Source organism: Plasmodium fragile, assembly GCF_000956335.1.
Source record: "Plasmodium fragile strain nilgiri unplaced genomic scaffold supercont1.16, whole genome shotgun sequence".
NCBI classification, from domain to species: Eukaryota; Apicomplexa; class Aconoidasida; order Haemosporida; family Plasmodiidae; genus Plasmodium; species Plasmodium fragile.
This window is the reverse complement of record NW_012192596.1, coordinates 281,126-296,307: the sequence shown is the minus strand read 5'-3', so window position 1 is coordinate 296,307 and position 15,182 is coordinate 281,126. Positions and strand designations below refer to the sequence as shown.

Here is a 15,182-nt window from a genome sequence, read left to right as displayed (position 1 = left end):
AAAAAAAAAAAAATCCTCCCATAACAATTTAGCGATATTGTTTTAAATATTCTCCAAAAAAGGCTAATTGAGACACGGTCAAAATGATGCATACTAGCAACGGTTCTGGGCAACCTCAAGTTACATTTTAGACAAGTGGTTATATGTTCATTTGCATAAATGTATGCAAAATGAAATTTCTCCATGTAACCAATTTGCCACCACGTTTACCTACACGTGGCTGTACCTAACTCATTATTGCTTAAAAGGTGTCAAATGAGCAAAAACAAAATGTGATCGGATTTATTTTTCGAGTAAAACTTAGTTTATCCAAAATGAGCGCCTTCCCTTTTGTCACATTCGTTTGTATAATAAGGAAAAAATCGGAGCGATATGTGTTCTATGTGGAAGCATATGCATTTATTTATATATTTTTTTTATTTTTATTTTCCAATATAGCTGTCTTCCTCCGAATTATTTGTTGTTGCACACTATTTTCTTATGTTCAAATGATGCGCTGGAAGTGACAACGAAAATGCCTGAACAGGAAAGGCAATTAATGGGAAAATTCATTCAGCTAGCCAATAAAAGAAAAATAAATAGCCATTTTTGAGAAAAAATATAGCTATTTACAAGAAAAAAAAAAAAAAAAAAAAAAAAAAACAGCTTTTCGAGGGATGGACAATTCGAGAGTTGTTTAATCCTTAATGTCTACATGTGTCTCCCAAAAAATTTAATATCCGACCAGTTGTCTTCTATTTTGTTTTCTCATGTTATTATCATTTTCATTTTTATTCTTAATATCCGCTTTATTTTGTTCTTTTTTTTTTTTTTTTGTAATTTGTCATAATTGTTCTTACTTTCCTCCTTTCGTGGCAACTACTTGTAATCCTTAGCAGAACTCAAGTCTTATCCACAAATCCCAATTTTTTCTTTTCTGAGTAGCCCTCTTTTGCACCTCACCCCCCTCTACGTTTTTAAACTGCCCACATTCCTAAAAAAATATATGCCCCTAGACCTATTTTACATATATACCCATTTCCAAGATGAAGCGCGTTTTGATTTTTCTCCTACCCCTACTCTTTACATTGGCGTACGTTCACGGAAGAAGCTCTAGCATAACCTCACACATTCACCAACAAACAAAAAATGCGTCAGCCGCAGAGATTTTTTCCCCCAAAACAACAGACAAGGAATGCATAAAATGCCTACCCGATAATTTTTGTGAATGTGAATGTAGCTGTAAAAACAAAACGGGTTTTACCATGAAGTATAGACATGCAAGTAAGGGGCCCAAAGTACAGAGAGATAATCTATTTACGAGTAGGAAGCATACCAGCTCGGGACAATCTGCCGATATGTACACTAAAAATGCCATGTCTGGTGTACGTACGGAAAATCCCTCTCAACCAGGAACCAACACGCAGGCCGGAACGCCACAAGGAACTAACACCCAGGATGATAACATAACCGAATGCTTCTCCTCCTGCAAAAGTGTCACGGGTGTCCAAACCGAGGAATGCAGCTGCTCCTGCTACTGTTAATTGGGTTGAGGAAGAAACATCGGGTATACACAAGTTTGGTGGGGACTTTCCAGATTGTCCCGTTCTGCCGAGGGGGGACAGCTGTTCCCTTTAGATACAGCCTTATACTGCATATGGCCGTGTGTCCTTTCCGTTGTCACTTTTTTTAATTTGGGGTGGAACTGTAGCGCGAATATCTTGTTATGCACCTATTTTAACGTTGTCGTTTCGTTTGTTCGCACTGACCTGTTCGTGCCAGTTACACCCTTTTCAACCACAACACTGTTTTTGTTCATGCATCGTTACATATGTGCCTCCTTTTCCCAAAAAGAAAGTAAAAAAAAAAAATCATTTTTCTTTCCGCTTGCCCTCTCACATTAACACACAACGATATATTGCACATGATATATTGAGAACAATCATGTAACAAAAAGAAACAAACCACCAATATGGCGCACTCCTAAAAGTACCACTGTGTGTACAGATGCACGGGCACTACCGTCGAGTGTCCATTTCGGGGGAGGCTTGCACAATTAAGCATGTCATACCCCCGCGCCAAATTGGAGTGAACGTGCTGCTTCAAATGGCAAAAAGTTGGAAGGACTTCACCTTCCAGGGTTGTTACTTCGGCTGCCCCACGCATGTCGTGTTTTTAAGGAGCAGGATATGAATGCATATGTGGAGTAAATGACACACACGAAATGTTAAGAAATATATCACGACGGGCACACCCTTCCGGGGCAAAGTGCAATTTGCGCTGCACATATATTTTTTCCCTTCTTAACCATTGTGACCAAGAGGAAGATGTTAAAGGAGGAAAACTCAAGCGGTGTATACTTCGAAACATCGAACCGCTGTAACTACCGCGCAGTGCAGAATAACAGCGAATAAACAAATGAGTAAGAAAACGATATGGACCTTTGTTGTTCCTGCCATCTTCGAATAACTCGCAATATCCGTGATCAATCTGACGATGGCAAAATAACAGAAGCTAAAACGGTTTAATTAAAAGGTGTGAAAAAGCCCATATGGGGGGAAGTATACATGTGTATACATAAGATGAATAGCTTCTTCTTCTTCTTTCTTTCCTTTTTTTTTTTTTTTCTCTTGTGCCCATTTAAGAAGAGTCCAGAGTAGCGCATGTCAAACGGGCCTTGAAAATTACACAGGGGGCCAACATATAGCATCACAGTGAATGGTAGAAAGAAGGATGAAACGTAGCCATGTGAAGCCATAAGATCGGTAGGTATATCCACGTCTACCCCTCACATCATTGGGATATTAAGGCAGATGCGACGTTCCCGATTGATCACCTTGAGCGCGCAGTTAAGAAATCATACACCCCTGCCCAAAACAGAGACAACACACATATACAAAACAGTATGCCACCTGTAATTTACAAACCCCCACTGCCCGTGCGGCTAAAAGCACCCAAAGGAAGAATAGTGCCGCTCAATGGACCAGATATAAAAATAGGCAAGTCACTTATAGCTGCATGCCCCAGAAGAATAAGAGCAGAAAAATTAGCCGAAATGAAACAAATTATACGTAGATATTTAGGAAAAAAAAAAGAGTATTTTCTCGATGTGCATGCTACTTACAGTGTAACAAAAAAACCAGATGGGACCAAAATGGGACAAGGAAAAGGAATCATCGATTATTTTGTTGCTAGAGTTCCAACAGGAAAAACTATTTTTCACATTCCTTCCATCAGCCCGTTTAATACCTTAGGATTTGAAGACCCCGTTTATAAAGTGTTAAAAAAAGCAGCAGCTAAAGTAGCCATTCCTTGTATATTTAGGACACAAAATAATATATTCCGAATCAACAATGTAAAATATATTTCCCAAAAGAAAGTCGCTGCTGACCAAATGATACAATTTAATCAGTACAGATCAAAGTTGTTTCAGAAGGGCGAATAATAGGAAAAAAATATATATATATCCCACTGGCATCAATTTCATTGGAACTCTGGAGATGAAAAGTATTGCACCTATGCCGTACTTGCTCATAAAAAAAATGTTTCACGTAAACACTAAAACGGAATCTGCTTGACGCATAAATGCAAGGACAGTCCAGTACCACCCACTCCTTTATGGGACTCTTCTCACAATTCAAGACGAACAATGGAGAATATCCCACAATGGCACATTTTTTCTTTTTAACGGATGAAAATATAAGCATGTGCTAAATGCATTATGGGTGTACTTTGAAGCGACATTAGCAGCGCGCAGGGTAGGCAGATGGACTATTGGGATTTAGTTTGCTTTATTTTTTTTGTAAAATGGTAAGCCATATGCGACTCATTTTTATGCGGACTGTCCACAACAGTGCTCAACATTCGATTTTTCCCATTTGTGCAGGAGACGGAACAGTGCCCTCTCCCTTCATGTTTTCGTGCACGCGAAGGGGCAAATCACGGCATCCTATTTTTTTAGCTAATGCATAGTATAATATAAGACGTTGTCCCCATCTTGGAATGGGAGGACAGTGGTCATATTACCTGTAATGCAAAGATGACCACAGGGGGGAGACATTTTGGACGCACTCCAAATCGTAACTTTTCATTTACAGATTATGGGTCAATTGTATATATTTATGTACCCCGCGTTATGTGATGGGGTCTTTTTTTTCCCCCTTCCCCGATGCCGCTCCAAAAAGGGATGGGAAAAAATGCGAAAATATATGTACTCCCCGCGTTACGTTCATTTTAAGAGAAAAAAAAATGAAAAAGAACGCGCCACAAAAAATGCAACAATTGCTTAATATGTAACTACCTATGTATGCAATTTTTTTTTTTTATATTATGCCTTTTGTTTTTCCCCAATTTTATGCGGCTGCCTTGGGGGCGAAATGACGCACTAAGCAACTTATTTCATGCTAGCGCCCCCAGTTAAATATTCTCATCATTTCACTTCCTCGCTGCTCATATTCGATGCATATGGTTACAACCCCCGCGTTACTTCAACACGCTAGTACGATTTTTTTTTTTCTTTAAAAACATAAAGTTTGCTAATATTGAAAGGCTATTTTTTGGTAACCTCTACTAATGAAAAGTTAAAAAAAAAAGAAAAAAAAAAATAATCCCATCGAATGATACAAAAATAATTATCCCCAAGAAACGTAAAAAGAAAAAATGGCAATGTAGAGCCAAGAATGCCGGCGTATACTTTTACTTATAAGAACGTTTATGTGTACGGCACCACCCGTACGTTCGATTGATCATATATATATCTAGTGGAAGACCAACTGGAGGATGGAGGACCAGGAACAAGGCAATTCAATGGAGGATTCGGAACAGGCGTCCAGTGCGACAGACGACCAATCGGTGGGGCGGTCGGATGAAGAAGCGCAACCCGCGGACACGCCCCCAAGCGGAAAAAATGATCAGAAGGAACAACCCAAGAGGAAGAGGAAACATGCTGTGGAAGGCAAAGCCGCGACGAAAGCCTTAGGCGAAGGGAACCAACTAAGTTTATACGCACAGACGAAGAAAGCCAAAACGAATGTGGGCAGCAACGCGGACGTGTCCCCGAGCAGTGAAGAGGATGAGGATGACGTAATTGAGGAAGACCACGAGTTGCTGGGGCAACCGCCCAAAGAAGAGGGAAAAAAAAAAAAAAAAAAGAAAAAAGAAAAAAAACAGGAACAGGGGAAGCAACCAGAAACGCTGTCAGATGGGCACTCCACTGCAGCAGCGGCAGCAGACGAGGTGAGTCCATCCGATTACGAAAGACTCCTGGCGTCGGAAAAAAACAACAGCGCCATCTGGGTAAGCTACATAGCCTACCACCTGGAAAAGGGCAGCCTGGAAGAAGCCAGAAAAACCGCAGAAAGAGCCCTGAAGACAATAGATATACACAAAGTGGAGGAAAAAAGAAACATCTTCTTCTGCTATATAAATATGGAGTGCACATATGGAGACAAGTTAAGAGAAGTATTCAAAAGGGCTCTCCTTTGTTGTAATGAAAAGAAAGTGTACATGCACACAATGAATGTGCTAAAGGTAAATAAAAAGTATAATCAGTTGAAACAATTAAGTGAAGAAGCAATAAAAAAATTTCATTACTCCAAAAAAATATGGTCACATTATTTAGAAATTATACACAGCACATTTAAAGATGAAGCATATGCACACGAAATTTTGTTGAAGTCACTACACTGCCTTCCGAAAAGAAAACATCTACGTATGGTAATAAATGCTGCAAGGTTTGAATATAAATATGCCAATAAGGAAAGAGGGAAAAGTTATTTTGAAAAATTAATTCAAGAATATCCAAAGAGGTCGGATGTTTGGTTTACTTACCTTGACATTCATATTAATTCCTTAACCAAAGGTGAAACAAAAGGAGAAAAAAAAAAATTAAATTTAAATCAACTTCAGTTTGTTAGGAATATATTTGAACGATTTTCTTCGTGTAAATTTAAGACAAGAGTGATGAAAATGATCTTCACCAAGTGGCTCTTATTCGAAAAGAACCATGGCACCGTTGCCAGCCAAAAGATGGTTCAGAAGAAGGCCTATGATTATGTCGAGAGTTTGAACGCTCTTGCTTGATATGTGCAGAGGGGAGGGGAGCAATTACGCCTCGCCACGTGTCTGTGCGGCGTTCTCTCAAGCGGAACATTGCTTCTCCCCATTCTTCGCCTTTTTACCCCCTTTTTTTTTGAATTTTTTTTTGAATTTTTTTTTTTATTATTGCTTACCCCAGCGGGAATGTCGTCATGCCATCCCGCCAAGTTGTGTACCCCCCCCCACCCTTTGTCTCATTTGTTTTTTTTTTGACGCCACTCCACCCTTGTTACTGCTCCCCTTGGTATTTTACATTCGTGTGAACGAGGGTGCAGGGAGGGCAGTCTTCTCCCACAAATGTGTAAATAATAAATGGCACCTTCGTTTTGGAGTCGCCTTCAAGTTGATATCACTTCACCCCTCTACGACTTCTGCAAAAACCGCCTGAAGCCCCCCCAATCACTAGGTGCAGTCAAATTTGACGCAAGTAAAAAATCTCCCAATTGACACAAAATGTCGTCCTCACAAGAGAAGTTCCCTCGCAAATGCTCCAGTAGCCTGTGCGACTCTTGCCAGTCTCCACCCAAATACAATTCTAGTGCATTTTCAAACAGCTTCAAATATTCCTCAGGGAAATTCATTTGAATTGACTTTATATCCTCACTCTTTGAATATTCCTCATACAGCTGTGATGGGTATGTCAAGGGTGTGCAAAAATATTTGGTGTCTTCTTTCTAGAGTGGGATAACGCATGCAGGGGAGACCCGCCGAACCAACGAGAAAACAGCCAGGCAGACAAAAAAAGAGTGTACATGCATGTGCGCGCATATGGCCACGCCGCAAACACTTTTACGTCGTAAGAAAGATTCAACACTTCCTTCTTCCGACGGCGTCTCTCTGTCTTTTGCTTTATGTCATTCAAAATCTGGGGAATTACAAGAATATTATTTTATTTATTTATTCATTTATTTATTTATTTTTTTTTTTTTCAAATGTGTAGAAATGAAAACGTCTCTCCAAATAACGACGATACCTTTATCATTTTTATATCAACATTTCTGGTCACATCAAACACTTCGATGTTTTTTTTCCTCGGAATCTGACACGACAAGGTTGAATGGTTTTTGCTTTTTTTTATTTTTATTTTTTTTTCGAGGGGGGCGTGAGATCCATATGTACCTCTTCCCACATACACACAGAAGGGTACGTAGAGCATATCCCATGTCACACTCCACAAAGTTACGCACACGCACGCTGCTTCTCCCCCTTTACCTTATCCAGCCGTATGTCAAAGGTGTACAAATCTATTGGGTTCCCACACCCCTTCAAGATAACTCGGTCTATTCTGCGCAGGGACTTCTAAAAAAAATGCCACAAAAAAAGGAGGGCAAAATAAGGGGCTCTGCACATATATGCTATTCATAAACGGAGAGGTGAAATGTGAAATGTTACAAAGCGGGAGGAGGAGGGGTTCTGATAAAAAAAGATACAAAATCAACAAAGTGACTTAGAAATGGCTTAAAACAGGAAAGTTGCCCACCTTGAAGCCCTCAGACATGTTCTTATAAAATTCGCCCGAAATGACGACGTTCCTTTTGTACGTCTTAGAAATGTCCTGTAGTCTGCTCGCTATATTAACATTCTCAGATAAATAAGAGAGGTCAATTTTGTAGCTGCTTCCAATGGCTCCTTCGATGGCCCAGCCAAAATGCAAACCGAAACTTAACTCGATGATGTTATTCCCCACGAGCTCGTGGATCTTCTCGCTTTTGAGAAAGGACCGTATCTTCTCCGACTACAGTGAAGGGTTAAGTTCACACCGTGCGGCGGTGCGGCGATGCGGCGTATTTTGCTGTGTTGTATATTTCTCTGCCGTGTCGCCGCCAATAAATAGAGAGGCGTGCCAATATGCACACGTGGCTCCCTCCCCCCTTACCTCGTGAAGCCTTATCAATGTCTTCACGGTTGACAGAAACGCCAAGTCGCAAACCCTGTTTATGCATGCCTCCTCCGAAACCTCTCCCCTATTCCCTCCACCTGTCACATGGCTCTTGGATGTCAATAGACTTATCCTTTCATTGTGAAAATCTCTTTTTTTGCATTTCCAAACGAGCAGGAATGCATCTCCGATGTTCTTATTTATAGACCCTCCGTAAAAATCGCAACACTCGTGAATTATCTCTGCCACCAGATTTATAAATATCATGATCTGGGTGAGGTGGTGGAACGGGTGTGCTAGTGAAGCGGCATGCTGGTTAAAGCAGTGTAATGGCGCCATCTCGGGGATGCTTTCCTCCGCCCATTCGCTACGCATAAAAAAAGGTAAGAATACGGAACTGTCCTTACCTTCTCCTTCAGCACCTCCGTTATTTCGGTGAAATTCCTTATGTCGCAAAATGAAAAGACGGAGTAAACCACTTCTCCATTCACCAACAAATTCACTCTTTCCTGCGCGTTGATATTTTTCGAAATAATTTTTGCGCCCGCCTCTCCGAAGCCTGCACGTGGATGAAAGAACCGGTAAGACAGGAATGGGGACAGGCGCAAAAAAAAAGTGCAGCCAAACGCAGGAAATTGTTCGAACAGATGGTAAGTCCTTGTCACACTGCTCAAATCTCCATTATGAACGCATCACAAAGTCGCCCCCTTTCTAGCTTCGCAAAACACAAATGGACCAAAGCAGAAGTTAAAATCGGGTGTACCTAACAACATCAGGGTTCCCATTTTCATCAAATTTTCCTCCATCTTCAAAATTTCGTAATTCTGCTTTATGCCTTTTCTGCATTTTGGAGTAAGCGTGGTACCAAATTTATTGAAAGTATATAGGCATGTCGATATGTGCGTCTCCTCATATGTATTAATACCCCCTCCTGTGTAGGTGCCTTTTTTTTTTTTTTTTTACCGCTTCAATTTTGTGTTCCTTAGTATATTGTCCAACTCATGGTTCAGCAGCTCCTCCTGCATTTCCAGTGCCAGCGTTGGGTTCGATCTAAGAGTCAATGAGTTACGTAAAAAGGAAGGTGCAATAAAAATTCACTTAGGACACACATGCACACCCGAGGTGCAGACAAACTGATCTGACTAAGCAGCGGCCTACTTCATCAGCTTCAATTTCTTCAATATACTTTCTATTGGGAATAACAAAACGTTCAGTTCGGAAGTAAAGTAAAACAATATAATGAAGGAGAACTGTACGGGAGGGGAAGATTATAGGGGAAAGTGTGGACACTGCAGGTTTATTTTTTTTTTTTTTGGAAGAAGGAGGGAGGAGGCAGTGCATTCCGATCACATCTCCACGTAGGGACCCTACCACGATGACCAGAATCTTTAACACGACAACGTTCTTTATTCGCGTCTTTACATTCTTCTTAACATTTATGTAAAAGGTAAACTCGGACGACTGGTACACTTTCATTTCGTACTTCCTCAGAGCGTCTTCCAGAGGGGTGAATTGGTGAGGTTGTTCCGATTGTGTAATTACATACGGGGCGTGAACATGCAACAATGTACACACATATACATGTACTGTGCCCTCACACGAGCTACACTGTGCACATCTATGCACCACTAAAGTGCAATTCTCTTTTTCGAGTTCCTTACTAAGGTCCTTAATTGTGCCACTGAGAATGACTTCCTCCTCGTCGTCACCCCCGTTTGTGGCGTCCATGCTTATAAATTTCAGGAGCTCCTTCTTCGTGCATTTGTGAAGTTGATAGGGGTGGCCATGTGATGCATTCTCTTCGCAGGTGAGCACTCATGCTTCTTTCACTGGAAGGGCACCAATCCATTCCAGCATTTACCCTTCTCACCGCACACCCTTTCAGTGTCTCTCACTTTTACTCTCCCCTTACGTGTGACAAATGGGAAAAGTCCCACAGCGTCCGTTTTTGTGTCCCTATATTTAACTCCTTTTTGTTCACGAAATTATGCACTTTTCTCTTTGATTTGAAGCTAACAAGATATTCATCAGCTCCCTTCCCCTTTTGTATTTCCTACGTGGACGGGTAGTTGTAGAAGTGGGACAAACGTGTGTCTACCCGATCGTTACATACGCCGTTGCACAAACTGAGTGTCATTATATTAGCTTGTCGTTGTTTTTTTTATTTTTTTTTTCTTCCCCCTTACAGTGTAAAAATAAAGAGCCTTCAAAAATTCAGATTCGTAATAATCCTCTAAAGAAATGCTGCAGGGATGGGGATGGTATAGCACATGGGTAGAGAGACACACGCGTGGGTACGTACAAAAACGGACATGTCAAATATAGGAGACAGGACATTCTTCTTTCCCATTTTTGTGAATGGATCAATTCCTTTTTTTTTTTTTTTTTTTTTTTGTACGAACAGGTCGAGGTTGTAGATGAAGTACTCCATGGAGTTATTCTGTACCTTGGGAATGGACATCTGTCAAGGGGGAGAAGAGGTGCAGGACTGGTTAGCTAAACGTAACAAATCATAGCTGCACGAATAGGAGAGTCTCCGCAAAAGATATGCGCCACAATATTTACAGCAACCCCCTTACCGTCTCGATAAATATAAAGGACAGCATCAAGAAGAAGAGGGACATAAAATATCTTTTTATCAGCGCCAGGTGCATTTTGTTCGTAAATTTTAGGCTCTCCTGAAATGGGGAAACAGCGTCTCCATTTTTGGACTCCACTCCATTTTGATCACGCCCCGTTGTATGCACAAATGGCTGCAGCCCTCCATATAATTTCGATAACACATAAGTGACTTCTCACATGAAGGCAAGGGCCTCGCTGCGGCATTTTTACCTTCAAATCGGTTCTATTCCGCATGCTCTCCATTTTTTCAAACTTAGGAGGAGGGACGATGAATAGGGCAAGTGGGGGGGGTTGTCATAAAGGCATAAATAGCTGGACACATATTTATATCATGCCATATGTACATGAGCAAAATGTATTCCCCACGAAGCATCGCCATTACGTTCCACTCATTCCTGTGCTTGTACTTCTCCTTGGTGTGTCTTCCGACGAAGGAAATAATCAGCCTATATATTTTTGTCACCCTCAGAGCCTTCACCAGATGTATCAAATAAATCACGTCTTCGCTTCCTACATCACTTATTCCGTTTATTCTGAAATTGGGGAAGAAAAGGTTGTAGTAATAAGAAGAAGTCAAGAGGTGTGAGCGTCTACATTGGGCACTTAAAACGGCTCATTTATCATGGAGAACCCACATAAGGTGCACTGAACTCTGCTTGGGGGAGGACCCCGCCTTTTAGTCTTCATCTTTCCTGGCCACCCACTTCTCCCCCCTCGAACTAACCTCTTCACATAAGAGTCAATCAAATCAAACAGGTAATACTCACAAATGAAAAAATCACAGAATAAGCATACCAAAGATATCACTTCGAAAAATATAAAATAGCAGGTGTAGGTTTTCCTCGCCAAAAGGTTTATCATCAGTTCGACGCAGCATATGAAGATGAGGAGGACGATCAGATAATCGGACAGCGCGTCATGCTTCTGAGAACAGGCCACACGGGAATGTCACCATGATGTGAAGGTGCAGCCATGTCCTTTTCCTACTGCAGGTTGCATACGTGTAGGGAAGCCCTGTCTGTGGGTTCAGAAGCCTCCTTGTCCATCTCTAACCTTTTCTAGAAGGATGTACAAAACGTCTTTGCTAAATATTACAAAGCAGAGGTACAAAATGTACAGTACGTTCACCAGCCTCGTCAACGCATTGGAGAACAGGCCCTACATTGAAAAGAGGGAAGTGTAAGGTGGTATATATGTGTTTGTGTGAAGACATAAAATAACTGCAACAAAATGGCTTCGCTTACGGCGTACTCTCCTTTTCTCTATCCGCTATATTTTTCATCACAAAAATTATCTCTGTCTTATTCTACCACTTGCCTCTCCCTACCTCATATTTCAGTGTGCCCAATTCGTCATGATATTTTTTCTCCTCATTTGTAATGTCCTAAGAAGAGATTATGCAAGGGGGGGCGGCAAAAATTAATTCCCTGTTTTGTGCGTGCCCTTTTCGAATGTTTGCTCTCTCTTTAATGGGAGAACCACCTCCTCCCTCGCACGACATGCAGAGATAGAAGAATGTACAGAATGGTGAAATAAAACAAAACGGTTATATAGAGCAAAATAATTTTCTGTTCCCTCCAAAATTGTCACTACCCAAAAAAAGGACACATATTCACGTAAAGAGAAAAAAAAAAAAAAACAACGACATAACGCACTTTCGTAACATGTGTCTATTTGTGAAAAGTATTATACATGGTGGCGGCAACAACAAATGGGAGTATCAACTCTCCAATTTTCTCATCCACATCTGCGCATCCTCTCCTAATCACTATGTACATTGTCAGAGGTAAAGGAGTACAAAACTTTTTCCTTCGATCTACATTTTAAGAAATATCTTTTCAGCTTCTCATTTGGGAAAATTTCCTTTGCATATATGTGCTTTAAGTCCGGCATCGTTTCGCTTCAAAGTTTTTGCGAACCACTGTACACGGAGAGGAGGACAGGACAAGTGCAGGTTAGGACAGGTCAAGACAGAACAGGACACAAGTGTCTCCTCCGATGAACAACGCACAAGTGTGAAATTTATAAAAACACAGAAAATGTTTTACTTCCTTTTTTGTGATGATATCGAAGGAATGTTACCTACCAACCTCCATCTATGGAAGGTGCTTACTCTCACTTCTACTTCTTTGCCTCAGAGAAGTGACATGTGCGAAACGCATTTCGGTACTTCGTGGGCCTACTTGGGTTCTATTGTGATACGACGCAATTTTGTTACCATAGAGTTTCACCATTTCAGTGTTTCACACTCTTAATATTTCTCTTTCTTTTTTTTTCACTCTGATTTTTCGCCCGTTTGCCTCACTTTTTGTTTCATTTCAATATCTACCCCGCTGCTGTGATTTCCCAATTTTAGCCCATTCGCAGGGTAACAAATGGCCTAAAAGACGCCACTCACGATGGACATTAATTTTAGCGAAGCAGCAGAAGAAGCAATTTCCCATAAGGGGTAACCCTGTAAGTGAAGATGGGCCTATTGGGGTATGGCCTCGTGCAATGTGTCCGAATCGAAGCCCAATAAGATGGAGAGAACAAAAAAAAAAAAATTTTTTAAAAGACACAAAAAAAGTAGAGAAATATACCCCGTCCAAATTAGCCCTTTCTATGAGCATTTTAAAATACACCTTATTTTCCTCCCCCACAAGGGTGCACGCGTACATATACATGAGAACGCCATAGGAACATTTTGCGGGCAATCCCTAACTGCATAAACGCGTCCCTTTTTTGTTTAAAGAGGACCAATCGAACAATAGCATAAAGGGGAAGTGAGATTTTTTTTTTTTTTTTCCACTCCAGACAGTTTCGATGGGCCACTTCTGCTTGACAGCATTGGTCCAAAAAACTAACTCGTGCCATATCCCCTTCACCTTTTTCCTTGTCTTCGCGAGAAGCGGGTAGGGGGGTGTTCATCCTTCCGCGTCTGGGTCCTTCGCGCCACGATATTGTTACGTTAGTACAGAGAGTTTTTCGACTTTTAGTTTTTAATTATTGCACTTTTTAACATTTTAATTATTGCACTTTTTAAAATTTTAATTATTGCACTTTTTAATATTTTAATTATTGATCTGTTTGATTATTTAGGGTTCACCATTGTGTGTACACCACTGCAGGGCGCTTGCGGCAAACACAAAAAAGCGTAAGGATTATTATGGACTAGGGAAACACGGGAAAAAGAAGAGTAGGCTGTGCGCCTCGAAATTATTATTAAAAATTATATGCAGGTGTATTTATTTTTCTTGCGGCATGCCGCTGAGTGCATGCTTTATATGTATTCGGAGAAGACGCAAAAAAAAAAAAAAAAAAAAAAAAATATATATAAGGGTGAGTTTTGTTAACTCCCTGTTGTCAAATCCTAAGCGTTGAAGTAAAACGTAACGACACCCTTCTTTCCCAGAGAACAGGGCTCAACAGCATATTCAGATAAATCAAATGCACAGGACAAATTAAAGGTCCTCTTAGAATCCCCAAAGGATAGATGCAAAGAAATCGAGTCATCCGTTTCTTCCGCATGTTTCAAATTAAAATTAATAAAAGAATATTCAGATAAGCAGTTAACCAAAGTGGGCAGAAGCTGATTTGTCACAATATCTAATTTGGGTAATTTAATTAAAAATAATTTGTTCGGAATAACAAGGTAAATACAACTAACCGATCTGTCATTTTTATAATTGAATCCTGCTGATGGAGAAATGTCTAAATTGCCTTTAGAAAAATCACACACATGTATTCCATCTTCAGCTGCTACTGAATATTGCTCAGTAATTTCTCTCTTCAAATTTATTTTGACTTCTCCCTCTAGTAATTCGGACACCTGTTTAGGTTTGATTGAACAGAAGAACAAAATGTCACTTGCATCTTTGTCAATCTGTAGGTGATACTCCTTTACCTCCCTATCCCTATGCACTACGTCATGTATATTGTATTTCAATTTGGGGGAAAAGGTAACAATGTCTGTGTTGTTCATTATGTAGTCTTTTAGCGGACAGTAGACTCGAGAGTTTTGGAAGCACTTCACATCGTATTCTTTATTGACCCATATTTTCACTTCTTCTCCATGGTGTGGGTTTAGGTTGCAAACCACTTTGGTTTTTTCTTGCGGAATGAAGTTCAATCTTTCTGTGAAGTCACAGGAACACACGTTTGCTTGGTTACTCGGGCTCACTTCAACTCCAGAGTGTCCTCCATTAACATTGCCTTTATATTGGGCATTTCTTCCGTTGTCACCGTTCCCATCGTGGGCGTCTCCTCCTGAGCTATCATTTATCCTTTCCTCATCGCCTGTGCTACCACCGTTCCTATCGGTGGAAGCGCCTTCTCCCTCAATAACTCCTCCCCCGCCGCCGTAAACTGGGTCGACGGCGTTGCGTGTCCGCACACCCCACGCTGTTTTGGCACCCACAATCAGAAAAAGAAAGCACACCACCAGGGGGGGTTTCATTTCTACTTTCTCCTTCTTACTTCCCTCTTTATACCTTCTACCTTACACTACTTCCTCCTTTATCCCTTTTGCTTCCTACTTTTTGTTGCCTACTTCTTGCTTCCTACTTCCCACTTCTTCCTCTATCTTCCTCTATCTTCCTCTATCTTCCTCTATCTTCCCCTTTTT

At 40.8% G+C, this 15,182-nt stretch overlaps 5 protein-coding genes across 5 annotated transcripts; 3 read left to right on the top strand and 2 right to left on the bottom strand.

The window, feature by feature from the left end:
• Positions 1–1,025: 1,025 nt before the first annotated feature.
• On the top strand, positions 1,026–1,523 carry AK88_01823 (uncharacterized protein; the record flags this gene model as incomplete). The annotated part of the gene is made up of 1 exon (XM_012479458.1): positions 1,026–1,523. The coding sequence occupies one exon, from the start codon at positions 1,026–1,028 to the stop codon at positions 1,521–1,523; it is 498 nt and encodes a 165-aa protein (XP_012334881.1).
• Positions 1,524–2,884: 1,361 nt separating this feature from the next.
• Positions 2,885–3,424, top strand: AK88_01822 (uncharacterized protein; the record flags this gene model as incomplete). The annotated part of the gene is made up of 1 exon (XM_012479457.1): positions 2,885–3,424. The coding sequence occupies one exon, from the start codon at positions 2,885–2,887 to the stop codon at positions 3,422–3,424; it is 540 nt and encodes a 179-aa protein (XP_012334880.1).
• Positions 3,425–4,758: 1,334 nt separating this feature from the next.
• AK88_01821 (uncharacterized protein) lies at positions 4,759–6,060 on the top strand (the record flags this gene model as incomplete). The annotated part of the gene is made up of 1 exon (XM_012479456.1): positions 4,759–6,060. The coding sequence occupies one exon, from the start codon at positions 4,759–4,761 to the stop codon at positions 6,058–6,060; it is 1,302 nt and encodes a 433-aa protein (XP_012334879.1).
• Positions 6,061–6,437: 377 nt separating this feature from the next.
• On the bottom strand, positions 6,438–12,469 carry AK88_01820 (uncharacterized protein; the record flags this gene model as incomplete). The annotated part of the gene is made up of 22 exons (XM_012479455.1): positions 6,438–6,701; positions 6,869–6,940; positions 7,049–7,114; positions 7,288–7,374; positions 7,556–7,810; positions 7,952–8,224; positions 8,362–8,513; positions 8,718–8,794; positions 8,918–9,004; positions 9,113–9,204; positions 9,326–9,450; positions 9,616–9,706; positions 9,867–10,007; positions 10,141–10,198; positions 10,357–10,415; positions 10,534–10,632; positions 10,787–10,828; positions 10,959–11,109; positions 11,301–11,500; positions 11,630–11,734; positions 11,904–11,960; positions 12,353–12,469. The coding sequence occupies 22 exons, from the start codon at positions 12,467–12,469 to the stop codon at positions 6,438–6,440; spliced, it is 2,670 nt and encodes an 889-aa protein (XP_012334878.1).
• Positions 12,470–13,928: 1,459 nt separating this feature from the next.
• AK88_01819 (uncharacterized protein) lies at positions 13,929–15,014 on the bottom strand (the record flags this gene model as incomplete). Its single annotated transcript, XM_012479454.1, has 1 exon — positions 13,929–15,014. One exon carries the CDS (start codon positions 15,012–15,014, stop codon positions 13,929–13,931), a length of 1,086 nt encoding a protein of 361 aa, XP_012334877.1.
• Between the last annotated feature and the right edge of the window lie 168 nt (positions 15,015–15,182).